At 34.7% G+C, this 27,446-nt stretch overlaps 1 protein-coding gene across 1 annotated transcript in view; it reads left to right on the top strand.

Moving 5' to 3' along the window:
• The window catches only part of LOC150092165 (transforming growth factor-beta-induced protein ig-h3-like), a 58,768-nt gene that overhangs the window by 12,014 nt on the left and 19,308 nt on the right, over nucleotides 1-27,446 (top strand). Inside the window, exons 2-4 of the mRNA XM_090415242.1 lie at nucleotides 19,239-19,337; nucleotides 23,572-23,636; nucleotides 27,142-27,290. Of these exons, the coding sequence (XP_090271368.1) occupies nucleotides 19,239-19,337; nucleotides 23,572-23,636; nucleotides 27,142-27,290 (313 nt within the window). The remainder of the gene's footprint in view (nucleotides 1-19,238; nucleotides 19,338-23,571; nucleotides 23,637-27,141; nucleotides 27,291-27,446) is intronic.

The raw sequence follows: 27,446 nt of genomic DNA, 5'->3' as shown, positions 1-27,446 counted from the left end.
GTGCAATATGTGGCCTCCCTCGATGAGTCTCTGACTCCCTGGAGGTCTCTCTCTCTCTCTCTCTTTAACACTAATAAATATTTTACTTATCATCATACAGAGTATTTACATATACACAATAAAGTATACTATTACATTTTCTGTTCAGTACAAAATGTAGAGTACAGTGATTTTTTTAAATATAAATGTACATAATATTTTTTCAATATCAATATCATAGTTTATTATTATACAGCCTATTTACATATACACAATTTTTTAATATCTGTATCTTCATTATTGTTATACACTTTACTGACTGTTTTGTTACATAATCTGCAGTCTTTGATTATGACGATTTCGTGTAGATAAGTGAGGTAGATTAATCCCACATACTTCGAAGCTTAGGTTAGCTTTTATGAAGAGAGTGGGATGTAGGCATTGGATGCTGGTGATTTGTGATGTGTATATTAGTGTTAATGGTATATTAACTTTGTTGGTATATTTTCCAGAGTTCGTGTTCTAGTGTTCTGTAGTTATCTATGTGTTTTAAGTTTCTTCGTAGGTTGTTGAGTTGCGTGGGTATCTGATGTGATCTCACAAAAGAACCGTATGAGTTGTTGAAGGGTGTAGGGATTTAGAGAATTGTTGTAGGTCGTGTTATACGATTTGTCTCTGTTGTTTCGATAGGTGATGTTGAAGTAATTCCTTGTTAATGTTATGTAGTGTTTCAGGTTTTTAATGCTGAGGATTCTGTGTGTCTCCATGTGCTGGTCTGATATTGGTTGTTGCGTCTTAATAATAATAATAATAATCTTGTTTCGTGAAGTTGGAAAATCAATATTACTAAAGTTACATACATGCAAATTAAAATTGTAACTCCTATTTTTCTCGTTCTATATGAAACTTGTGCATTTATTTAAATGACTATATATATATATATATATATATATATATATGTGTGTGTGTGTGTGTATCTCTCAATTCACAAATCTATATATTTCATATACATTTTTTATGTACAAAATAAATAGGTGTATTTTTATACAAAATAAAATCTGAATAGTTGAAAGTTATGTTTATATAATATTTACATAAATTAATAGTATATTATTATACTGTATAATGTTCTATATTATATATATAGTATATTATATTATATAAAAATTATATTCTGTTTTATTATACCTTTTTGATAAAATTGAAATAAGGATCGAGACACGTTACAGTAATAACATTTTAAGTAAAATGTCTATATTAAGTAGTAAAAATAAATATTTCAGTAAGTATATATGTCAGATTTCTGAGAAAACATGTTACACAAGCCAGCCACCAAATTGATTAACAATAAATCACATAAGCACATATAAAATTCATCGGCTGAAATGGAAACCAGAGTATTAAGCCTAGAAAATATCTGATCTTAACATAAAGTGTGACCTGGCAGAGTCAATACCTTGAACTTGTATTACGTTCAATTTGCTCCATCTTCACGATAAGCTCTTCCTGACACATTCTAGTAATCTCAATAAGAAGCGAGCGTTTTTCACTTGTCTTCGTCTCTCAAAAAAAGAGTTGATATTGGAATTAATGAGGATACTGTAGTATCTAAGAATGACTGTCCTTTTAATGGGTCAGAGGTGGTGTTGACAATGGAACAGGACAAAATTTATAATCATATTGCACTATGACACTCATTTCAAAACTTTCCATGATCGTAATTTTCATACTTAAAAGAATAAATTCGCCACTACATCCTAATAATAACGAGAAACGTAAACAAACGAATTATTTATTTATTATTATTGTTATAGTATACAAATACAAAAGTATGACGCAGTACTCATAAGGATTAATATGATTATATATTTTTTGACAGCTCTTCTTCTTATTATTATTTAGACTTTCCATCTAATAGACCATTTAGGGTTGCAACGTTTGAACTCGACGAATTACCGAATTTTTACAGTGTACTAGAGTTTGATTATCATTAAGGCCGAAACAATTAAGTCTATCAAGCCTGAGTATTTTTGCAATCGACTGCGTATGTTCTCCGACCTTTTCTTCTGTTCTGTGGAATGAAACGCGTTCATCTCTTTATGAGATCGGATGGCTGCCTAAACTAAATCTGACAAAATAGGGTAATTATTCGTTATTTATTAAAGTAATATTCTATGTTTGTATATTGCGTGTGGTCTTCTGGCCTGTTTGTCTGTTTTAAGGGATGAAAAACCCGAGTTTCCGGATAAAACCCTCCATCTCCGTATGAGATAGGTTAACTCACCATTTTGATTGAACATGCCTGATAAAGATTCCTCACGTCGTAGATGGCATTCGAACCCGTGTTTTTTTTTTTTTTCCGACTAAAAGGCTCACCTTATTTTTTATTTATTTATTCGTATGGAGTTTCCTGCCTTTTTCTCCCCCGTCCCTACTGGGGCGAGTTGAGCCCCCTCATGGGGGGGTTAAGTATTTATGGCTGTAGATCCGTGTGTGTTCACGGGGCTGGTTTGCGGGATGAAAAACGTCTCATAAACTGGCGGAAAAAACACTACTGCCCACTCCCAAGACCGGGTAACTTGGCTATGGCTGAGGAAGATCCTCAAATTCCTCACGTCTGCAACGGGAATCGAGCCTGGGACACTCCTTCCCCAGTCATATGGTTGCGAAGCGCAAAGCCACTAGTCTAACCGCGCGGACTAGGGAACCATTAAAGAATCGATTTAAATCTTGTTGTCACAATATAGCAGTATACAAACTTTAGAAGAACTTTTCCGTTCGTGTGAAAAAGTTCTGGTTACATATGAAAAAGATTCTATGATATCCTATCCTTCTCCTCCGTCTAGGACGGGTTGAGTCTCCTCCTAATGAGGGGTTACTGGCGCATCCGTGCAGCCGGTTCGCCACTCCTCTGCTGCATCCCCTAAGAGCAATATCCATGATTGTGTGTGTGTGTGTGTTCACGGGGACGATTTGCCCGTTTGCGAGATGAAAACCCCCCAGATCAACTAGGGAGAAAATCCCTACAATCCACGCCCAAGACTGGTTAACTTGGCTATGGCTGAGGAAGATCCTTCAGCTCCTCACGTCGTCGACGGGAATGGAACCTAGGACACTCCTTCCCCAGGCATATGGTTGCGAAGCGCATAACCACTAGGCTAACCGCGCAGACGTGAAAAAGATATAAACCTAAAAATTGCAAAATATTTAAAATAACAGGTGTAATTAACTCTACATTTAAACCTAACCTATTTCAAAAACAACCAGACTAAAATGTATACAATACATTAGCCCTACCGATCCTAATGTATGGAAGTGAAATCTGGACACAAAGACAAACAAAGATTAATAACAGTTGAAATGAAGTTTCTGAGAAAAACTGCAAAGTATACCCTATTCGATCACAAACAAAAAAAGAGAAGAAATTATGAAAGAATTAAACCAGAAATCAGTAATAGAAAAAAATTAAAAAATATAAACATAAATGGATGGAACAGTTAAAAGAATGAAAACAGAAAGATTACCAAAACAAGCCTTAAAGTACAAGCCATCAGGAAAAAGAAAACCAGGACGTCCTCTTCGGAGGTTCAGCGATGACTTCTAAGGCCGGAACAGGACATACTAGGCCTAAATCCGTGATAGGCATGATGGTGATGATGAAAACACGAGTTCGAATCCGGTCTATGATTGTGAGAAAACTTTATCAGGTTCAATCAAAATGGTAAGTTAACCGGTCTCATATGGAGGTGGAGAGTTTTCTCCCGGAAACTCAGTTTTTTTATCCCTTAAAATAGGCAAACAGGCCGGAAGACCACACGCAATATACAAACAGATGTAGTTTCGATCGCCTACACGGGAAAGTGTGAGTCTACGTGTGAGCGTCAATCAGGAAGAAAAGAAGGAATGGTTCCCTTCTGCAAACATGAAAGGAGAAAGTAAATCCTACTAACTATAAGGGGGGAGCTTTCTTCCCTCTTCCGCGTTTTGCACCTGTTGGTGTATTTTCAGCGACTACAGCCTCTTCAGGATATGTTTGCCATCGCGTGACGTTGTAATTTAAGAAAATTGTTTGCTTAATTGTGGAAAGGTATGCACGATGACCGGGTTGTCGATGTGAATTTATCATGAAAAGGGTAAGTCATGTGATCCTTGATCGCTGATGATATCACGCCAAACATATTTGGACAGTCTATGTGGTAAGTCGAAACAATGAAGATGCTTACCACCAATGGAGAATCCTAATGTTGAGGTCAGATCATGCGGAATATTTCCGCACGACCTAATCACTTCCGCCGGGAGCGCAACTTTGTTGAAATCCACCCCTACTCCACTATCATACCGCAACACTCAAAGATTTTAATAATAATAATTGTCAGCCTCTATTGTACCACACACATTCGCAGTGCTTTCAGATGAAAATTGAAAATTCTAAGCTTCTAACAATAGGCTGTTAGGTTTTGGTGATCTCGTCAGATTGGAGATTATTTTTCATCTTCCTCGATGCGACTACACCCTTCTTATTGGAGGCTTGAAGTGACTAAAACAGTTCCATGTTTACAGAACACGATTTACGGGTCATCTACCTCTTAAGTTAATCGTGGTAATAGTTTTAATGTGCTGTTTGCAACCAGCATTTATATTAATCAGGTCATAGACGTCTTGAAAAGGAGATTTCTAATAACTATCGGAGTAAATCAGTTTTATTTGCATTTTAAAAAAAAGTAACTCATCAGTGAGTAAGATATAAATGGCTAAAAAACTTTTCTCTTAAAAACTTTACACTAAATAATAAATGTATTTATCATTAATGTATTGTGTTTATCAGAAAGGAAAAAAGTTATGTTGCAGTCTTTATAACTCGGTATCATTTCCGATGGCTGCATTACAGTGGATGTTGATGCACGCACCTAGTAGCACTAATCCTTCTGTTATTCTCTTCGTATGATAGAAAGGATGCATACTATCAGGATCTTACGTCGAGTAGTGAAGTATAGGGATGCTAACAGTAAACAGATTCCTAACAAAAACATAACGAGCGATTTTTTTCGACTGTCTGTTATTGCATAGAAGATAGAAATGACGATTTTGAGTTCGTTTGATGCCCTGCCTGTATATCTATCCTAACAGAATAACATACCTTAGTTGACTTTACCATGGCATATTTTTAAGCTATGTTTGAAGTTTAAGCTTAGACGCAGTTTAGCTCATGTTCATATACGAGATCCGTTACGTGCTCTCCCATAAAAGAAACCGACCATTTTCTTAGCTACGAAATTCCTTGTGTAAAAGTAGACGGAATTTCTTATTCTTCATCTAATACCTGAACTTCGCTTTGTATTTTACACTTTGCCTTTATAAGAGTTGTATATGAAGAGATCGAAGTAGTTTGTCCTTCCTTATTCACCCTTCGTAGGTGGTTCTATCATTTGTCTTGCTTTTCGTCATCTGCTTGTTCACCCTTGTACTTTACCCCATAAAAGTGTGCACTTCATTTGCTATCATCCGTAAGCAGTTTCATCCCTTCAAATATGACAGAGAGTATGATTAGAAACATAGAGAATATGAGCACAATCCTTTACCCTTCTCTCATTCCAATCACACCTTCCCTCTTGTTGAATTAAAAGGGATATTTCCAGCTTATCCTTTACATATACTATGTTGTAAAAATTATCAGTCTAACTCCGTTTTTTTTTCCTATAATACTTTTCATCACATATCACATGGCACACCAGCACGCAAGTAAATGGACGATGGAATTACTGTAGTTGTGTACAGTATTGGAAATGGCACATTATTTACAGTTATCCGACTAAAAACGAGATATTAGTACGCGTTACCAAAGCAACCAAAATGAACTGTTGCTAACGTCATCAAAAGATGAAAACGAAATCCAACAAATGATCACGCCAGCACAAAAATGGTAAAAAAAAAGGACACGAAGGTGTTGAAAGTTTGTTTTTTGCATTTCTTCTATCGTACGTTTATTAATATATCCTTACAAGTTGAACGACCACAGCTGTAGAGGTTTCCCAAGAACATGAACTGAGTTCTATCCATGAAATAGTTCCAAACGATTCTGGAACTAGCTAATGTTGAATTTTCTTAGTAAACTGTAGACTATTGTTTTTCATGTCGCTATGATGAGCAAAGAGGCATCTATCGAAGACTTGTTACACTGAATGAATTCTATTAGAAAATGGCTGAATGGTTCCGATTATTGAGCCTCCGTAGCTCAGCTAGTGTAGACAAAGTCCATTGGTTGGAAAGACCTGGGTTCCCCGTCAGTGACGTGAGGAATCTTTATCTGGTCTCTTTCGACTAAAGGTGAGTTAACAAGGGTCTCATACGGGGGTAGGTGGTTTTTTCACCCGGAAATTCGGATTTTGCGTTTCAGGCAAACCGGACCAGTGAACACACACATGAATTAGTCATGAATACTTCCCAGACACATGCTACATATGCTAGTCCCGAGCCCGGATAAAATTGGGGGGTTGGGGAAAGCAATGGTAAACTACCCTGTAAAAATCTCGCCAGGAATAGTTTCTGGACAAAGCCTACGAAGTCACTTTGTAGTTTCTGTCACCAGTAATTATTAAGCTAAGTCTGGTGAATAATTTGGTGTTCGACGAAAATGAATTTACATTTCATACTCTTATTCTATGTGAATATTCCACCTATGAAAGGTTGTGAACCCATAACTCATCACTATTACATATCCTGGGTGAGTTAAAAGTTAAAGGTAGATAAACCGTGAGGAAAAAACCCTTGCATCCCCTCATGAGACCGGATAACTCACCTTTGATATTCGAACTGAGATCTTTCCATCCAGAGGCCAACCAGATCGACAAGATTTCGCAAATATTGCTGAAAGCGCATCGTAAATCGTACAGGATATTGCTTAAAATAATTTTTGGACAGTAATAAAGCTGAAAAATTATAAAGGACCAGTTAACCAAATTATAACAAACTACCACGAAATGGGAACCAGAATGTCACTGCTCACGTCTAAAGAGAGATGCGCAATATTCTGGAAAAATGAAATGAAGTACACAGAAGTACACAAACGAAGTACATAGTACAGTACTTTGTTTGTAAATAGAGTAGAATATAAAGGACTTGAATTTCATTTCACATTATTTTCTGTAACTGATGCTTATGTTTTTTTTTTTATTTATTTATTAGATAATGCTCAGGGAAGCATTAGGACAAAAATGCTTCCCTGAGCATTGCCAGGGAAGCATTTTTGCCACCATAAAATCCATCGCATTCACTTGCTCGGATCCTAGTTACAAAATTCTTCGTGACCAGTGTAATGTTAGATTTTAAAAAGTTCTATATAGTTAAAATATATTGATATAAAATGACAATATTACGAAAGAGGTTTTATTCAATGTAGTAAATATCCAAGAAAGAATTTCTTCAAGATTATTGACTTCAAAATTCAACAAAAAATCATACAATAAAAAGAATTTAATTCCACTTTGTAATAATGCTACATTTCAGGTTGCCGTATCAGACCATAAAAGAGACAGGATAAATAAAACGCATTTGAATACCTACTCTACGTTTAGCATATAAATTTAATCATCTCTATCTTTTAAGAAAGGGGTAGCTACTTTTTTAAAAAATAATAAGAAACGTAAACATCACGATAGGAAGACTTTCCAGTTCGGAAATGATCTAAGTTAGAAACAATGCTTGCACCACTCTGGAATTCACGTCGGATAATAGCTCATGGTGGAACGCACGTGCTAATGTTCACACACACACACACACACACACACACACACACACACACACACACACACACACACACACACACACACACACACACACACACACACACACACACACACACACACACCAGTGATGGTCTCCTATTCGTTGTTTCATTAAACATTCCAAGAGAGTATCGTAAGCAACAAGGCCAAGTCATCATCGACTCCCACCTTTTTTCACCCCTATGTGATGAACATCCGCCTACAGTAAATAAATAAATAAATTGGTGTTTTTAGGTCACAGCTTTGTTGTTATCTTTGCAGAGTTGAATACGATAACATGCAATTAAAATGCAGAACGAAAAATAATCTGTTGAAAATGAGTTCTATGACTTCTACAAGTGCGACAAGAATATTTGGTGATTTGGATTGTCGTCAAGGACAAACCTAGGTGAGAAGTATCGTTTTAATACAAACCGGTATGAGCAGTTCCTTTTATAAGGATTGACTTAGATGTTTATGGGTTTACATGCATTGGTGACAAAATAGTAAGAAGTAAAGCGAGGAAATTGAAATGTGCGTAGAATGAAGGAAATATTATTTAGGGGAAAAAGGTAATTAACCATTGAACTAAACTTAAGAAAATTCACCGATGTATCGAGAATATGGAGAACATCAATTTCGATGTTTTCCATATTCTCTATGCATAACGTCCTCTTGAGAATAAAATGGAAAGTGGTTAACGTACGAGACACTCAAAGACATTTTGATCTCCAGGATATTGTAGATCACTTTCACACAATATCCATAATTCTTTGCAAAAAAATTATAAGTAATAAAAAATAACAATGCTATCACCATTCACTACATACGTAGTACCATCGAAAATATTCAAAAAATCCTGAAGGAATATTAGTTCACCGCCTTTCAACTGGTTACAAAGCTATCCTCCCTTTTCCACTCTCCGAAAAACCAACTCCACCCAGGTCTCGAAAATTTCAAGGTAGCATGTTCTCTTAAATTTATTTTGATCAGTCAGACAAATCTGTCATTCCACGTAATCCAACATTATTTGGATTACCTGTAATCTCCATCGAAAAAAAAATCGTAATTAATACAGACATATATTATTATAAATTTTATTGTATTTATATTCAATACAAAACATACACAGCGAATATTGCAAAAATAAAATGCAATTATTATTAAATTTGTGAACCAATGTGTGACACTTTCCATTAAAATATAAAAAAAATTAACAAAAAAGAAATAAAAATTAAATACGTTTTTTTTAAGATAAAAAAATCTACTTAGTCTTAAAACATTTTAAGAAGCGCTGCACTAGAAAAGAACCAAACATCATCTATAAATGAAGATTCAAAGACAAATGTATCAGAAATCCTCTGCTCTACTAATCAATCACCTAATGAAACTTGGATATTTATCATAGCATATCCTAGATGGTGAACAAACTAAACTGTACATTTTCGTTTATTACATTTCAGTTTTTTTTTTTTTGGCTAGGTGGGTGAAGCAAGAAGGCTTTTCATATTCCCCGTTATCTGTAGAAGAAAATGTATGGATGGATGGAATAATATAGGGCTATAAGCTATGATCATGGCAAGATGTTAAAAGCAATAGCCGAGCCTCAGTTATAACTTCATTGGCTACAGCATTGCCATCCATTACCCTCCCTGGGTATCCATTTTAGTCACCTCGTACGACATGCATGGGCTGATATGTAAGTAAAGCCCTCTCTAAAAATTAAGACGATCCCCAAGACTTTCGGCCCAAGATCTTTCGGCCACTCGTAGGGAGTGGCCGAAAGATCGTCCAACTCAGCGTTGGTTCCACTTGCCTTACCCCCCCCCTCACTGAGCGCCGCTCATATTCCAGGGAAAAGCATCTCCACTGACAGGGTCCCCGTAACGAGCCACTCCGGAGAACACCCTCCCCAGAGACTTAAAATGCTCTCTCATAGCAACCCTCCCCCGAAATCTAAGCCCCACCCCTCACTGGGAGAAAAATTCCAAAAGAAACATAAAAGAGCGAAATCTCGAAACTCAGCGTCCCATTTTAGTCACCTCTTACGACATGCGTGGGCTACAGTAGCTATTCTTATCCCGGCCACCACACGGGGTACATTTCAGTTTTTTCTTTTTTTTTTTTTTTTTTTTTTGGAGGGGGGGGGGAGATGGATTGACTCCTTGACTCTTTATCCTTTCATCTGATTGAAGAAAATCTCTATGGATGGGGTTTTATTGAGCTAAAAGCTCTAGTCATGTCTGGATAACGGCAATAGCAGAGCCTCAGTTAAAACTTTATTGGCTACAGTACTGCCATCTGTTGACCTGGATCTCTTGGAATATATACACCATTCACATTTCAGTTTCAAAAATAAAATTTATTTTTATATAAACTTGGTTTATAAATAAATATTAATTTAATAATATTTAAAACCAGTTATCATCATAGACCCCTAATTTTAATAAAAGATTATAATTACACTATGAATTTATAGAAATATCTAGAAAATATTTCAATATATGTAAATTATAAAAAAATATAATTAATGGACATCATCACAACATTTTCCCATTACTCGTTGATATAACCGACATTTTTATGAAAGCATTAACATTTCAAAAAATATAATGATTTTTATAATATTTGAATGGTTTTTTCCTTACTTGTACTACCTTCGGAAAGTACGGAAATGCTACTTCAGGTGTCATGAAAGATTTAATAACAGGAAGCCAAAGTCTTAGTAATCAAAGGATTACATCATCAATGTGTGTGTGTGTGTGTGTGTGTGTGTGTGAGAGAGAGAGAGAGAGAGAGAGAGAGAGAGAGAGAGAGAGAGAGAGAGAGAGAGTCCTTAAAAGTCCTACAGCTTTATTGGGCTACTAACAAAGAACCTTGATAACAGGGCGTAGATGCATGTAGTTCGTGATAAACCTTTCACTCTTGGGAAATTAAGCGTTATCTGTAGTCTATTGAGAAGAGAAAGTAGCCAGATTGCTTGTGAAGGGTTACTCATTATTTCGATATAAAGACGACATGGCGTGATGCTTAAGTGAAAGCAACCACGTCTCTACTTTTGAAAAAGAATTCCACACTTTCACAATGAGCCGAGAAAAGTACCCCGGCATGAGACGTGCAAGTTTGGAATTTTGGATTTTAATGAAGTCTATTGAATGATAAAACCCGGATGTTTGTTGCTTAATAATTTTATCCGATGGGTAGAGAGATAATCGTTTGCTTTTAAAAGAACTATTAAACCGTTCGAAGCCGTTGTTTTAGAAGGTGAAAAGAGTTTTTAAAGTGCACTATGTTATGTGATACAGTGGTTCAATTTAAATAAATTTTATTCTATGTTCGCAAAGAATAATTGCAGTAGTCACAAATCGTGAAAATCAGCTGCAAAGGATTTGATACCTTGCTATAACTTTTGTGGCTTGATGGACCCCAATCGCTCGGATTATAATCCCTTCATCTCTATGAGAAATGGCTTAAATTAATGAGAATTTATCGAGCCAGGTGCTCGATAAATTCTCATTAATTTAAGCCATTATTCAGATCAAGTTAAGAGGACTCAAATCATATTCGAAAAGAATCACTGCAGGTGTTCCTCGAGGCTTGCTGCTTTCTCCGCTGCTTTTTTAACATCTTCGTTGCTAACGTCCCTAGCAAGCCAAACTCCGCAATTATGCAACTTTGCTCTCTTCTCAACCGAAGAAGCCGTGTCAGCACTGAAAACAAACTACGAATCTACAAAGCAATCATTAGACCCACATTGACTTATGGATCACCGATTTGGGATCACACCTCCCCTGGCAACATCAAAAAGCTACAGGTCATTCAGAACAAATGTCTCCGTATGATATTCAATGTTCCGTGGTTTTTTAGAAAGGAGTCGATAAACTTGATAAGGTATAGTGGAACGTTGGCTGTAAATAATTTATAGATGAGTCCTTTGTGCTAAACCTTATCAAAGGTTTTTGCAACATCTAGAAAAATAGCTCATGTGTGGCCAATTGAATCCAGTTGGGATGAATTCTATTAACCTGTGTAGTGCTGTGCCCAGTTCGAAACCAAAATTGCTCTTTCGGAATTATGTTGTTTTTGTTCACCACATCATCTTGAAGTCGTTTGAGGATGATTTTTTCCGCATTCCACAAGCATAAAAGGAGACTGATGGGTCTAACTTTGCGGTAATTGAGGCACTTTCCTGGCTTATAAATGAGGATTATGTGTGCTTGTTTCCATCGGATGGGAAAATAATTTAATCTGAGTATTGCATTTATAATGGCTACCAAATGCATGACATCTTTGTGCGGGAGAGTCTAGATTGTTTTGTTGGTTATTTCAACTCAGCCAGGGGCTTTTTTGTTGTTAAGCTTCCTAATAATTGAGTAAACCTCTTTAGGCGAGGTGGGACAGATATTTTCACGGCTAAAAGGCTGCCGGAGCGCAGTACGGACTGGACGGTGAATTTTTTCTATGAAGACCAAATCCGCATGCGCATAATTAGGACTGCACTGAAGTTGAAGAGCGTGAGCATGAGCTTCTGCCTTTTCATCGTCCCTATAAACTATACCTATTTCTCCGTGAATGGACTGGATGTTGGATCGGTCCGTACGGAGAGCCTTTGCTAACTTCCACAAGGAGTTATCTTCAGTTGTCAAATAACAAAGTTTTCTTTCCCATTGTTGATTTCTGTGATCTTTCAGTGCATAGCGAAGTAAATTTGATGCTCTGTTCAGCTCTTGGCGGTCTTGAGGAGATAGCGTGTTATGAAAGCGACGTCTGATGTTATTTTTATTTCTGATTAGAGCAAGGATTTCTTCTGGAAGTAGGTTTATTTGAGCTGCAGTGGAAATAGAAGAGGCTGCAGTTAAGCTAGTTTGAATTTTGCTTTCCAGGTTGTTGACTGATGCATCAATTTCTTCACAGGAGGAGATATTCGGCACTGAATCCATGATAGTGTTGATTGTAGCCTTGAATTTTGTGAAATTAGTAAATGACTGACTGGGAATAAGTTCCGATCCTCTCCCAGTTTTAGAAATACTGGGTTGTGGTCCGAACTGAGATCGTTAACCACTTGCAGCTGGAATTGATGAGATGCGTTTTTGAATATGGCTATATCTAATACATCGGGCATTCCGTGTGTTCCATAGTGTGTTGGTTCAAACGGACCTGCGATGATAATGTTTCTTAGCTTAGCAAAATTCTGAAGGATTTTTCTGTTGTAATTGGCACACCTGCTATTCCATAAGGGATGCTTTGAATTTAGATCTCCTGCCACTATTGTTGCTTCTGTAGTGTCAAGCAGTTGAGAAAGATCAGAGGATACCAGAGTTTTGCCTGGAGGGTTATAAACTGAATATATTTTTAAAATGCCTGCATTAATGGTGTATTTTTCTATGCCAGTTTTTTCCAGATTAGATGTTGGGATCTCTTTTATTTCATTATGACAGATGTTTTTCTTGATAAAGATTGCAGTACCTCCACCTCTGGCATTTGGGCCTGTCATTTCTGATTAAAGAGTAATTCCTCAGCTTGGGATTATCACAGGGCCGTAGATGAGTCTCACTGATTAATAGGATATCGATTTTGAAATTATTAGCAAATTCCTGAAGTTCCATAATGTTGTTACTGAGCCCATTAGCATTCCAAAATGCGACCTGTATGGAATTTATTGTGATGGCCGGATTATCAATTAATGATTGAGAATATGACTTGGGTATTTTTAAGAAATATGTTTGTATCAGCCTGGTTGGGATTTGATTTGCTAAAATCTGTTAACATTTCTCCTAAAGTGTCTGCAAGCATCGCAGCGGAGTTTTGACTGCTTGGTATAGTTTCTGCTGATTTGGTGTGTAAGGAAACCACTGAGGCGTACATCTGTTACTTGTAGAAGCTCGCAAAGGGCTTTCTGGTGTAAGAGGTGTAGCATGCTTCTGAGATGATGGGACTCCTGTTTCTCTAGTTTTAGACATATTAGATGGATGGGATGAGCAACCTTTGTAATTCGCCGGGTGCGGCCCACCGCAATTTGCGTATTTGGCAGGAGTAGTGCGTGGTTTAGAACATGTATGAGATGAGGGGTGATTGCTTCCACATTTAACTCACTTGTACTCTGCTCTACAAAGCTTCTGCGCATGCCCATACTTCTGGCAGCGGTGGCATTAACCTGCAGATGTCTTCCTTCTGAGAGGCTCTGTCTTAATCACTAGGTTGGAGACAATTTTTAGGTCATATAGTTCTCTCTGGTCTTTACTAATTTCAACTAAAACCAGGGGCATGGGACGTTTGTCTGCACGGTACATGCGCGAAACTTTCATAGGTTTTTAAGCCTTGTGACTTGAGGTCAGCAGCTATTTCCTCTGATGATATTGTTTCCACTAGACCTCTAATTACCATCTTTAAATTTTTCTCGCTTTTTAGCTGGAAGTATGATATGGAATTTTCAGCTCGTCCATAAATTTAGTAAGCCGACAGTAGTCCGATGCTCCTTCTGGTTGAATGCGGACACCTTCATCTGAATTTTTAGCAGAGATTAACTTGATTTCGGTGTTCTTCATCACCTTCGATACTGTCGACCATTTGTCTTTAGATCTTAGAATTACTGGTGGAATTCTTTCTTTGTGCTGAGCCGCTGCGTTCCCTGATGCTGCTCTTTCAACGAGCTGTATCGATGTGTCCATCGGTACTATCCTATCTTTGGGTTGAACCTCTGTTTCCGCTGTTGTTTTCAGGTTTTGTAGCTGGAGACTCCTTCTTACGCTTCTTTCTACTTACCACTTGATAGTCTGTAGAGTCATCTGAGTCCACTAGGGGCTGGTGGATAGCTGGCGACATAATCTCCCTGGTGTTATCTTGAGAAGTGCTAGAAAGTGGATCAGGGGGTTGGTAGTCCTCTGATTCGACTTCAGTAATCTGGTGGATCTCTACCCTACCGGCCCATTTGGAGTTAAGGAGGTATCCAACATGCTTAAAAACTGCAAGGAGTTCCTTAAAATTTAAGTCATCATATGGGGTGTTCATGATTACGCAATCTGTAGTTTGAAGGACGTTTCGCGTGGAACAGGACCTGCCTTGTCCCTTCCTGCCACCGAGTGTAGACCGACAGTGGAAATCACCTTTTTAAAGGCGGAAGACAACTGCCGGACACTGGGCAAGGAACAGGAGAGGGCCTGAGAAAATTTCAGTGAGATAAAATCTTACCTTGCACAAAATATAACTGCAAGAACGCTGTGTTGAAGATGACTCATCTGTCTGCCTGACATGTGTTGAAGATGACTCATCTGTCTGCCTGACATCTTGAAAAGCTCGCTCAATAACGATCAATGCAAAAACAAAACAATCCTGGCTATCTTATCAATTCTGACTCAAAAACATACACACTCAACCTTTTTTTCCTTTTTCACCCGAGAAATCTTCGCTTAATATAATATAATATATAAATCCTTATTCCTTATAAGGACTGGCTTAAAGGGGCGAAGCAAGAATGCCTTTCATCTTCCCCGTTATCTGTAGAGGACAGTGTAAGGATAAGGTGTTATTGAGCTATTAAAGCTCTGATCGTGGCAGGAGGGTAACAGACATAGCCGAGCCTCAGTTAGAACTTCATTGGCTACAGCATTGCTATCCATTATCCTCCGAGGGTATTGGATTGAATGAATCAATCACCGCATCTGCCCTCATTCACTTAATTTTAAATAAATATAAATAATAAATAGGTTTATTTTTTATATTTATTATTTATAATAATTTATATCTTATTAGTTTATTATTTATAATGTAAGGATAAGGTGTTATTGAGCTATTAAAGCTCTGATCGTGGCAGGAGGGTAACAGCAATAGCCGAGCCTCAGTTAGAACTTCATTGGCTACAGCATTGCTATTCATTATCCTCCAAGGGTATTGGATTGAATGAATCAATCACCGCCTTATCCTTATAAGGACTGGCTTGAAGGGGCGAAGCAAGAATTCTTTTCATCTTCCCCGTTATCTGTAGAGGACAGTGTAAGGATAAGGTGTTATTGAGCTATTAAATTAAAGCTCTGATCATGGCAGGAGGGTAACAGCAATAGCCGAGCCTCAGTTAGAACTTCATTAGCTACAGTATTGCCATCCATTAACCCTCCAAGGGTTATTAGATTGAATCAATCACCGCATCTGCCCTCATCCACTTAATTTTAAATAAATATAAATAATAAATAGGTTTGGCATAAAGAAATTAATTCATTCTTCGGAAACAAAAAAAATCTCTTGAATCTTTTTAAAATCTTGAAATAAATTTAAAATGCAACTAAAAATCATAAAAATTAATAAAATATAATAAAAACAAAATAAACTTAATAACGTGCCGTTGTGAACAGTATTCTGTATTGGCGAATTTGGAATTTTTACAGTTATTAATCAGATGAGGGAGAAAGAAGTGCCTTAGCGTTGGAGTGGTTGAGGAAAGAACATTCTGTGGGAGAGATAACGTGCAAGTTATCTCTCCCACAGAATGTTCATCTCCGTAAATAGATGGCCTATTTACGGATTTCTATTTTCTATTAGGGCTTGGCCTTTCATTAGATTTCTCTTGATATTATTATTAATTGGGAATCAGCTATTACTTTTTCCACCTCATTAAAATGGAAGAGAATTATTCGTGGACGATGTAACATTATATTACTGAATTAGACTTTCATTCCCAATTTCTGTCTAGAGCTGAAACTGAAGAAGCACGCAATGTCAATACATGGTGTAGAGTTTTCACAGTAGACGATGTGCTGAAGGAACTAAATTTTTGCACCATTTAATTATTATTTATTTTATTTTTATTTTTGGAAAATATTGTAATAATGATTTCTCAATACCATGGCATTTCACTTACTTGAATCTGGGATAACCGAGTCGCGATCCTTTGGGTTAGGGGTTTCAGACTCAACGGTTTTAAGCATGTTTAAGCACAACTCTCGAATTATATGTTGAATTCAACGAAATAAAAAAAGTAAATAAGACAAACAGAAATCAAATGTTTGCTTTCGTTCAAACGAAAGAGAAATATTCCTTTATTTTCAATAACATTATTTATTAAAATCATAGAGCAATAAAAAAAAATTACACTAAACATCGTATCTCTCTCTTACTACTATAAAACGCAAGTTTACTATAGTAGTTTCCCTACTTACCAACTTTAGCTTATGAGTTACGAGCGCAAGTATTATATTTGCGACTCTATTCCTTTTTTCCCCTTTATGAATCTTGACCCAAAAAACGTTTCTGCTGTAAGCTAAGTCCTATTTCAAAGGATGTTGCTATCCAGATGGCCTATTTACAATGATTTGTGATAAGTAACAGAAGTACATATTAATGTGATATATACATCCGATTAATTTGAAATTAAAATATTGCTTAAACAGAACAATACTAACATAAATAATAAACACAGGGAGATATGCTGAAATATTCTACCTTTTTTCTAATAATAGCATATATTTCTTTTTTTTTCCAAAAAAACGTATTTTTTTCTAAATATATTCTGCAGTTTACTAACTTATCTACATCACCATACACTTCACACTGTATGGTGATGTAGATAAGTTAGTAAACTTATCTAGATCTTTCTTTTCTATAAACTTTCGCCAGTTAATGCCAAGTTATCACGTAAATCAGTTATTAAATGCTTTAGAATTAACCGATAAAATAAATATAACAGGGTTTGCGTTTCACCGCAGAAATCATGTTTATTATCAAGCTCTTTCTTCCATTTATATTCATTTATTCGCGTGGAACAAGTTCTTCTTCTTATTGTCTTGTACATATATTCCTACACCTTTTCACTACTTGTATATAAGAAATATATGAACTCTGGAAGACATAGAAGTCATGTCTTACAGAGTTCATATATTTCTTATAGGCAAGTAGTAAAAAGGTTTAGAAATTCATTAATTAATTTGAAATCATCCTTATTCCCATTAATAATGAAAATTATCACAATTATCACTGGGATTGATATACATTCAAGTTACTATCAAGTTCACTGTCTCGATAAAACAAATAAGTGAAAGCTTAACAATTGAGCATTCTTAATAATGATGGTTTTTCTTTAGGCAATCCACTCTTTTCTTCCTTCTGATTAAATGATTCCTTCTTTGGTTTAAATGATCTCATTTTCATTTCCTCTTATCATGTTACGCTCCAGGCCTATCATGATCAAATAACTTGGCTGACTAGAAACCTAATTAATGCTATTATAGGAGTATTAATTCTACTTGCAGAGGATGCTATGCCTCACAGTTACGTACATTCTCTGGGTTTGTTTTGTCGAATTCAATCTCGAGTTTCCTGGAGGGGAAAAAACCCAGTTAGTTTCACATGAGATTGGATAACTCATCATAGGTTGAAAAGCAACTTATAAAGGTTCTTTGTATTCTACAGATAATTCAAATTTAAATTTTACAAAAAAAAAAAAAAAAAAAAAGAAGATTTTTTTTCCCCTTTCCAGGTTGGCAACGCATTCATCAAGTTGCGATAATTCTTGGATCAACTGCCTCATAATAAACTATGATGAATAAATATTGAGAAACTTGTTCACATGTGACGTTTATTGCTATACAAGGCAAACAGATATAGAGTTCATTGTACTCTGTATTCTACTGATCACCAACGGAGAAGAAATGATAAACATAGAAAAATTTGTTATCACAGAATTCCATACTAGTGGCTTATTCGTTCGTCATTGATAAAAAATTGCAGCACTAAAAATCAACTGTCGGCAACATTAGTTAGTCAACATCATCGACAGAGGATATCGAAAATCAGGATATTCAACTCAATTATATTTACATGAGCCTATATGCTCAATTTTACTTAAGCAAAGCCACAATATAAATTTCGTTCATATTAATAATAATAATATGCTGATAAAATATCAATCAATAAAATTAAAACATTAATAATAAAAATGTACTTATAAAACAATTAAAGTAATTAAAATTAATGAAAAAAGTATAATATTAATGATATTAATAACAAAAATGAATATAAAATAAATACGAATGAAAAAATTAATAATATTAATAATAAAAGTATGCTTTTAAAATAAATAATAAAAAGTACGCTTTTAAAATAAATAAATAAATAATAAAAAGTACGCTTTTAAAATAAATAATAAAAGTATGCTTTTAAAATAAATAATAAAAAGTATGCTTTTAAAATAAATAATAAAAAGTATGCTTTTAAAATAAATAATAAAAAGTATGCTTTTAAAATAAATAAATAAATAATAAAAAGTACGCTTTTAAAATAAATAAATAAATAATAAAAAGTATGCTTTTAAAATAAATAAATAAATAATAAAACTTATGTTATCAAAATATTTAACATAAGGAAACATTCTTATTTTATTTATTTGTATACCCCTCCACCCATAAAATTAACATCAAAAGCGGAGGGGCACCCATAAAATTGTACTGTCAATTTTTTTTAGATAAGAAAACCATTTTAAGAAATGTTATGATAGTATTTCTTACTTTACAGTCCAAACACATGTGCAGTGGAAGAAGTACTTGGCACTAATAAAAAGTACTGGACAGAATGCAAGTTTTGGATGAACAGGGAAATATGCGGAACTAAAACGTAAGTAATATTTTATTAATTTCTGAATAATTTCCTTGGATTTATCTACATATCTCTCAGGACGTTTACGACCACCCTTATGTACTTTTATCTAACCCTCATAGTAATTAGAAACAGTTTAAAACGTATTTAAGAACGTACATAACCTTAAACATGTAGATCTTATCTGATATAAAACCCACTGAATGGGAAAATTGCGTCTAGTCTATCAAGGTTTCCCCAGGATAAACACAGGTCTCGGCAACATCTTCCTCAACGATGCAGGCTAAATGAAGTTGTCCTTGATGACTGGGTGGTGATATCTGTCATGTATCTCAGAAAGAATTTCATCTGGCGTCATGTCCAAAAATGATTGATATCCATAGTATTATACTAGTGACTGACAGCCCCCCTCAACACGCCCATATTGACGAAAGTAAAATGATAAATAATGATATGTTTTAAAGAGCATTAGAATCAGATTTGTTCATTCGATTAGAAGATAAAGTTAGCAACAAGTCAGCACACGCCAAAGATTTCCTACAAAAATGTCTTGTCAGAGATCATTGGCTTCAGGGGATGTTTGGTCACATCTGACAGTTCCCACAGATGTTAATAGAACAATAACACTGTTCTGTTAATGTCTTAGTTATTGTCTATTAGCATCTTACCTTCAGGCCACTAATTTGCTGCAAAGGCTACGAACTCATCAAAATAGACTAAACAAATATCCAATCATTATTTGAACACATTACATTCGCATACCAAGTAAAACCGGCTATGTAGACACAACAATAGGAAAGTGACTACGTCTCTTGGTAACCATGACAACAGCACACGACTTTCCTGTTTGCTACATCCAAATGTTGTACCATCAAACATAAGTACGCTATTAAAAGTAATAAAATAATATCACCCGGAAATGAAGCTCGGAGAAGTATCTTTGGCCATACCTTCTGACCTCGACAACCTTCTGCCTGTGACCTCATTAAAATATATAGAAAGGAAGTGCAGGCAATCTGCGTTTATTTCAAGGACAACCAGGCCTAGTCTCTAACTCTTTAATGACTCACTTTTTTTTTCTCTCGTTCTTTTTATATTTCAGATGTAATTTAACAAGAAGGTGGCCTGTTCTACGTATAAGTAGACACACCTAATACGGTTTAATGTTTATGTAGATAAACGTACGACACTAATTCAAAACTGCTTAGCTGCAACCGTTTTCTACGACATGTATTGTGTAACTGCATTCTCTATTCTAATACGCTTTCATGACTACATAAAAAGTTAATTCATTATTCAACCAACTCGAGGAAACTACCGCTAAAATGTCTAATTAAATGGGATTAAAGTGACATCCAGGAAGCTGTTTATGGCGGTCTTACGCTCTACGCCCAATCTTGGGCCTCAAAGCAAATTCAAATTAATATTCATTTCAAAGTCTCTCTCCTTTCTCATTATACTTATCTTTTCTCACTAGTTTTCCACCGTTCTTTCTTTCATCTTAGCTACATAACATACATTTCTCTTTCTATTATATTATTTTTCATATTCATATCATACTTCTGCTATTTTTTTTGTTCCTCAAGAATTTCGACCAGGATAAGCCTGCTTATTTAATTAGGCTTAGCTAGAAATATGAGAAATAATTATTTAGATATCTTGATATTTAAATTTAATTGGTGTACGAATAGATTCCTTTTATTTTACTAAATCACAAAGAAAATTTAAAAATTATAAATTTATAATATCAATAATAATTACTACCTTTTTTATCTTTAAATTATTTTTTAACAATTAATGTTAAATACATTTTGATGATATTATGTATGAGGTCAATATCTTTCCGTTTGTATGACGTCATGATTACCATTTTACTCATTGATTTATTTCCAATTAAGCCTAAATCAGCAGGTTTATTCTCTCTCTCTCTCTCTCTCTCTCTCTATAAGGAGTCAGATAAGGATGTAATCTATCGTTCTTCATTTTTTAATACATATATTGATAATGTCCTGATAGTGTAGAGGAATAACTACAGTGGAATATTATGTAAATATATAACTGCAACTGATATCATGTACGAATCTTGCAAAAACATATAGGAACTTGTTTATTTTTTGACTAAGAGGGATGCTTCTTATTTTCACGTAGATAAATCATACTTCTGTATTTTCTTTAAAAACTTCTACGTCTGTCCAATGGCGTGGAATTTTATGTTGTCAAGGGAGAAATAAGTTAGCCGTATGTAGCTAAGCAGCAAGTTGGGCTGAAACGCAGACTGTTTCAAAGCTCTAGTCATGCTATAATACGATGTTGAATTTTTTTTTGTTCCTTGAATAAACCACGTGATTATTGAAAAGAATAAAGAAATTCGAGAAATCCTGGAATTTGTTGATCAAGTAGCGAAGTACATTTTATTTTAATTTACAGAAATCAGTACAACAACCACATGAAATGGTATTACAATCTTAAAACATCAATAACATTTGTACGAGACCATCAGCTGCAAACAAAGATAAGAATAAATAATAAGCAAATCGAATAGTTGCGACTGTGACGACAGCATGAACAACAAAATGAGAAACATGAACTGTGTTTTAAAATTTTCGAATTCGGAGTCCCCCTTCCGCCCTCTAAGATAATAGAAGAATTCCATTGATTCCTTTGTTCGCATCATTGTGGAAAATACTTATAGAGCAACTCGTCCGTTTGGAGCTTAGCGTCTGACTTGCGATTTTTAAAAATTATGATATCATCCAATTTTATTCCCTTCAATGTCATCTTGAGTTTTAAATAAATAAGGAAGTCATATGATATCAAATCTCAGAAAGGACGGCAAGGGACAAAATAGTTGTACTATTTTGGATCAGAAGTGCCTGATCTAAAGAAGTGAAATGAGCAGGATCATTGTCATAGTAGAGAACTAATCTCTAATACACCGCCTTAGATAGTATTTCTCGCAAAATATTTCAATCAAAATGTTGGCTTAGAGTTAATTCTTGGAAAGAAATTCGTAATCCTTATTTCATGAATAAAAGAAAAGAAAGAAACCGTCATGCACTATAAACTGGAATGAACGTATTTGTCTTTCTTCGAGTTATTAAATGATGGGCATTTATGCTGATTAGATTTATGCAACATTTCTGTGTCGAAGTCACCAAGTCGAAGTAAAACTGTATGCGCATGCTCTATTCTTTGAAGTATCTACATTACTTCTCTATAACAAAAGTTGTAACTTTGATATAAACAGTGAAATCCTACCAGTTTATATTCTAAACTGCAATAGTGCCATCTAGTGTTCAATCCGGAATTTGTTATCACTCGTATACGATACCGTAAAGAAATACACTTTTTTTATAATAAAGTTTATATAATTGTATATCATGTAGCCTAGAAGGCTAACTTGAATTTTATTATTTGATTCGTCAACCAATAGCGAGCATCCATTTCTTTTCCATCCTCATTGTGGCTTCTCTGTTTGAAGTGCATTTAGCAAAGTTGTGTAAACCCTCTAAAATTATATGCACAATTAATAAACGGTAAACGTAAATCTGTTAGTAGAAAATATTCCCAACATTAGTCAATCTTCATTTTTTATTCATCTGATTATATTCAAATTTGTCATGTATTATTTCTTCTACTCAGTTTCGTGTTATTTCAATTAAAATATTCAACTTATTTATTTTGTCTTTTTTAAAAAGGACTTTTGTCTTATATTAATGTCCGGTGATGTAATTTTTGTGCCATTTTTAAATATTATATTTTTATTGTAATACGTATTACGAAATGAAATATACCTTTTGTTTATTGAGTCTTAATTATATTTATGTATCAGCTTTGTATCGTTATAAAGTATTATTCCAAGTACCCTAAATTAACATATCATACATTTTAAATAAGTTATTTTATAATTTTTTAAAAAAACTATTAGCATTTAAAATGAACTATTAAAACAAATTTAAAAATAAAGCTATTACTTAATAATCAACTTATAATAGCGAGTAAAATTTATAATGAATAATATATTTTAGATATGTATTAAATATTAACTAGTGTGTTGAAAATAAATTTACCGTGTAGTATAGAAAGAAATAAAAGTATGAGGCAGGTCTAAAGCAGCAATATTTCTGATAATCTTCCTAACTTAAGCTCAGTTGAAGTAGTTCAGTAAGTGCACTTGTTATGCAGTAATTAAAGTCAACCGAGTAAATACAGTTCTTCTTCTTCCTTTTTTTTTTTTTTCTCTTGATTACAGGGTTATCCGATATGAGTGCTGTGAAGGGTATCAGATGGTGGATGGAAAACACGGTTGTGCTGGAGGTAAGTTCTTTTCATGGCATCTCATTAGCAAATGCATGCAGCTGCGCTAATCAAGTCGGCCTAAGTAGATAAAGCCTCTTTAAGATGCGTCAGTGATTAGTTGGAATGTGGAAGGAAACAAATTTAAGCAGGAAAGTCTTTAGACTTGGTTTGATAATATGGAAAACTCAGTCCACATGATCTTATCACGATAACTTTTGTCAGAGATAAGAATCGAAGATAAGATTGTAGGAAATTTGCATAAATATCTATAGTAGCTTGATAGAAATTTTCGGGTCTCTAAATATAGTGTTTGAAAATATTTCCTCCTCTATTAAAAAAGTTGCGTAGGTTTAGGGGAGCCCCCTGGATGCCCACTAAGAATTATTATGGTTGTCTCTAAATTATGTTAAACTCAAAGTTATGCAACAAAATCTTAGTGCAGTGACTTTGTTTAGAGCATTTTCTCTCTATAACCAGTTTTATCGGAATATGTCAGTCTTTTGTCTTCTAACTGAACCTAAGACGTCCGTGGATAGTTGTGCATAAGAATACGAACGATGAATCTTCCCTTTTGATGTTCCACTTATATTTACGTTAGACTGGGTTGATTGGATGCCTCATCTTAATCAAGTAATTCCTTTCACTCATAGTACCAGTTTACCGTTTTGAAATTGGACACCTCTTGGCAAGCTTTGAAACTGGATATCTTTTTTTCTGATATTTTCTGATAGCCATATCTCGATTCTATCAGAAAACTTTTTTTTTTTTTTTACCTGCTATGCCAGTCTGATCGTGGTTTGCAATACTTAGCGCAGGAATGTTTGCCTGTTGTTGAAGATTTTTCCGCTGTCTAGACATTTGTATGATGGTTTAACATCTCATTAATGTATATCCAATAACTCTGTTTTTAGTCACGCTAAACACTCTAAGTGTTATGTTCATGTTATAAAAATAGAGTACGCAAATTTTGCAGATAACATCAGATATGTGATGGGAAAGAGGACTCAGCATCAACAGTCTGATATATTAATATTTATGAATTTAAGCGCAGAAATGTTTGCCTATTGTTGAAGATTTTTCCGCTGTAAAGACATTTGTATGATGGTTTAACATCTCATAGCTGTTTCCCCCAATATCATTCTTTGCACTATTTTTTAATCTTTATAGGCGACTATCCCAAATTGAAAAGTACAGCAATATAAAATAGCCCGTCCAGAATAGTTTTAGAGATAGTATTTGGCAATTAAAAATCTTAATAGTTGTATATTATAATAGGTTTACATTCTGCCTGATTGGCTGAGTGGATAGGGTACCCGCTATCCAATAGGCTGCGGGTTCGAGTCCCGTCTAGCATGGATGATGTGTGAATGCTCTTTGGCGAGAGATATTCTGTGAGATCACGACCTCGATGTGGCTAGTGAAAAAGTACCGAGCTAGTAAGAAAAAAGAAACACCTGCCATATTCATGGTATCGAAGTACTACAGGTTTGCAGCCATTAATGGGTGCGTGAGAGTAACATAAAAAAAAAAAGTATTTCAGAAAATTTAAATGAAAATATGACTAAGGGAGCCTAACGTGGTTTCATTCGGGCTCTTAGCGTCCTCTACAGGTGTGTGTGTGTAAGAGAGAGTAATATAACATTTTTATCATTGGCTAGCCTAGTCTCCGTTCATATAACTTGACGTGGTTAACGACTTACTTTAGGTCTTTCAACATTAGTAAAAAAAAACAAAAAAAGGAAAACAACTTTATCTGACCAGATAACCTTTCTCAACTGGTGTAAGGCCTCGGCATGTCTCTCAAGACACAATTCCATACATAGTTTCTTATTTATACAGCGAGAGCGGTTTCTACAAGGGCACACGGTTATCAAACTTGACACACCCTACATCCACCACCCTAGCATGGCCAATGTAGGGGTCAAGGCCAGACAAATGGGATTGAAGGCAGCGGTCAGCTAATGCATAGCCAATAACTCTGTCTTTGGTCACGCAAAACACTCTTAAGTGCTATGTTTATATTATAAAAATAGAGTACGCAAATTTTGGCGATAAGATCAGATATGTGATGGGAAAGAGGCTCATCATCAAACGTCTGATATGTTAATATTTATGAATTTAACTTCTGTCATGTTGGAGTTTAGTGAAATGTTTTGCATCATACTGTTAAGGATATGTACGCGATACATATGTTAGATATAAGTTTAGTAAAACTCTGTTATCAGTTTAAGATATTATTTTGGTAAAAAAAAAAAAAAAAAAAAAAAAACTAACACAAAATTGTTTTACACACACACACAATACATAAGCTGTCTAGGTATTAAAATATGACTTTCATTTTGAGAATAGCTATACACGAACTATTTCGCAAAACCTTTTATTATTTTTTTTAATACAGATCTCAGACAGTAACCACGTGAATATATTTTTCTTTAAACAAAGACATAAATAAAAACAAAACACAAATAAGTTTGTTTTGTTTGACTGTTCTTCCGTAATATTATCATGCTCCTCTTAAGGTCATAAAACATATTAATTAAAGAACTTCACTTTTGGATTCTCCTCCAGAATGAACTTGAAGTTGTAAAGAGACATCGGACAAAAAAATTAGGGAAGAGTTAAAATGCCGTGCTTTTAAATGAATTTTACAAATTCAGTGCCTTTTTAATTAATTTTATTAAATAAGAATTTTTCTGATTTTTATTTTTGTTGTTTAGTTACTTTTATATGTGAATCCTACTTACGTAAGTTTGTAGATATATCGTATTGTATCGTACGTGAAAAATGCTGCTCTAGAAAAAAATATGGAAGGCTCTTTGAAGTCTGTATTAAGAAAGGCTTGAAAGAGTCTTAGCAAGGGGGAGGAGTCGTAGATGAAATACATCTACCGTCTAAAGATATTATGCAAACACTCCCATCACCTTTCCCGTTAATTTGGACTCTCTTTTAAGCTAATTGTACACAAAACATTCTTAAAGAAAACAGCACTGGAAGTGCCCACGCACGCACATAAGATGAATATTAATGTTCAAATTAACACGTTCTGACTTCAAAATTAGGGGTACTTCCATCTGAGAATGGATTTTAATTACTTTCTTTACTCTCCTCATGTTCAAAGTGGTTTACTTCTGTGAGAAAGTTTTTCCCTCATCCCACGCTGCATTCGCAACTAACACAAGGTCTGTTGTAGGCGAGACTAATTCGCCTCATTCTAGGCGCGATGTCCATTCAGATCGAGGGTTCAGCCTTCCCAAATAAGGCATGTGAGTATGATTTTGTTATGTAAAAAAAAAAAATAAAATAAATAAAAAAGGCGGAAATCTACAGTTTAGTTTTGTTTCTCCGTAATTAAATGATCATTAAATATCTTGCATTCTTTCATCTAAACAATAATTATCGCCAGAACTTTCCTTATTTGGTTTAAAATTAAAGTCTTATAAATCATAATTATTCAATGCAATAATGCAGGGTTTGTTATTCGGCTTAGATAATAATGATCAGTAATTTCTCTCTTTTTCTATAGTGAAACCTATGACTGACGTCTTACAAACAGCTTACGACCTTGGAGCAACTCGTTTCATCGATTTCTTAAAGGATGCTGGACTTCGAAGTCGACTAAGTCATCCAGGAGAAGCAATAACCATTTTCGCTCCTACTAATCAAGCATTCAATGTAAGTAATTTTAATCATTCCTTATTTGGATCAAATTTAAAATATTTACAGAAAATTAATTATAATTTCTTATAATATTCTATTAAATTAATTAAATTATTTAAAAATTTTTCTTATTTGCTCTATTTTTAAAAATATTTCTTTATTTTCTTCTAA

This window comes from Typopeltis vanoorti, unplaced genomic scaffold (assembly GCF_054136105.1).
Source record: "Typopeltis vanoorti isolate ZY-2024b unplaced genomic scaffold, IOZ_Tvanoo_1.0 HiC_scaffold_24, whole genome shotgun sequence".
Lineage (NCBI taxonomy): Eukaryota > Metazoa > Arthropoda > Arachnida > Uropygi > Thelyphonidae > Typopeltis > Typopeltis vanoorti.
Note: the sequence above shows the minus strand (reverse complement) of the source record. Positions and strands in the feature narration are given on the sequence as shown.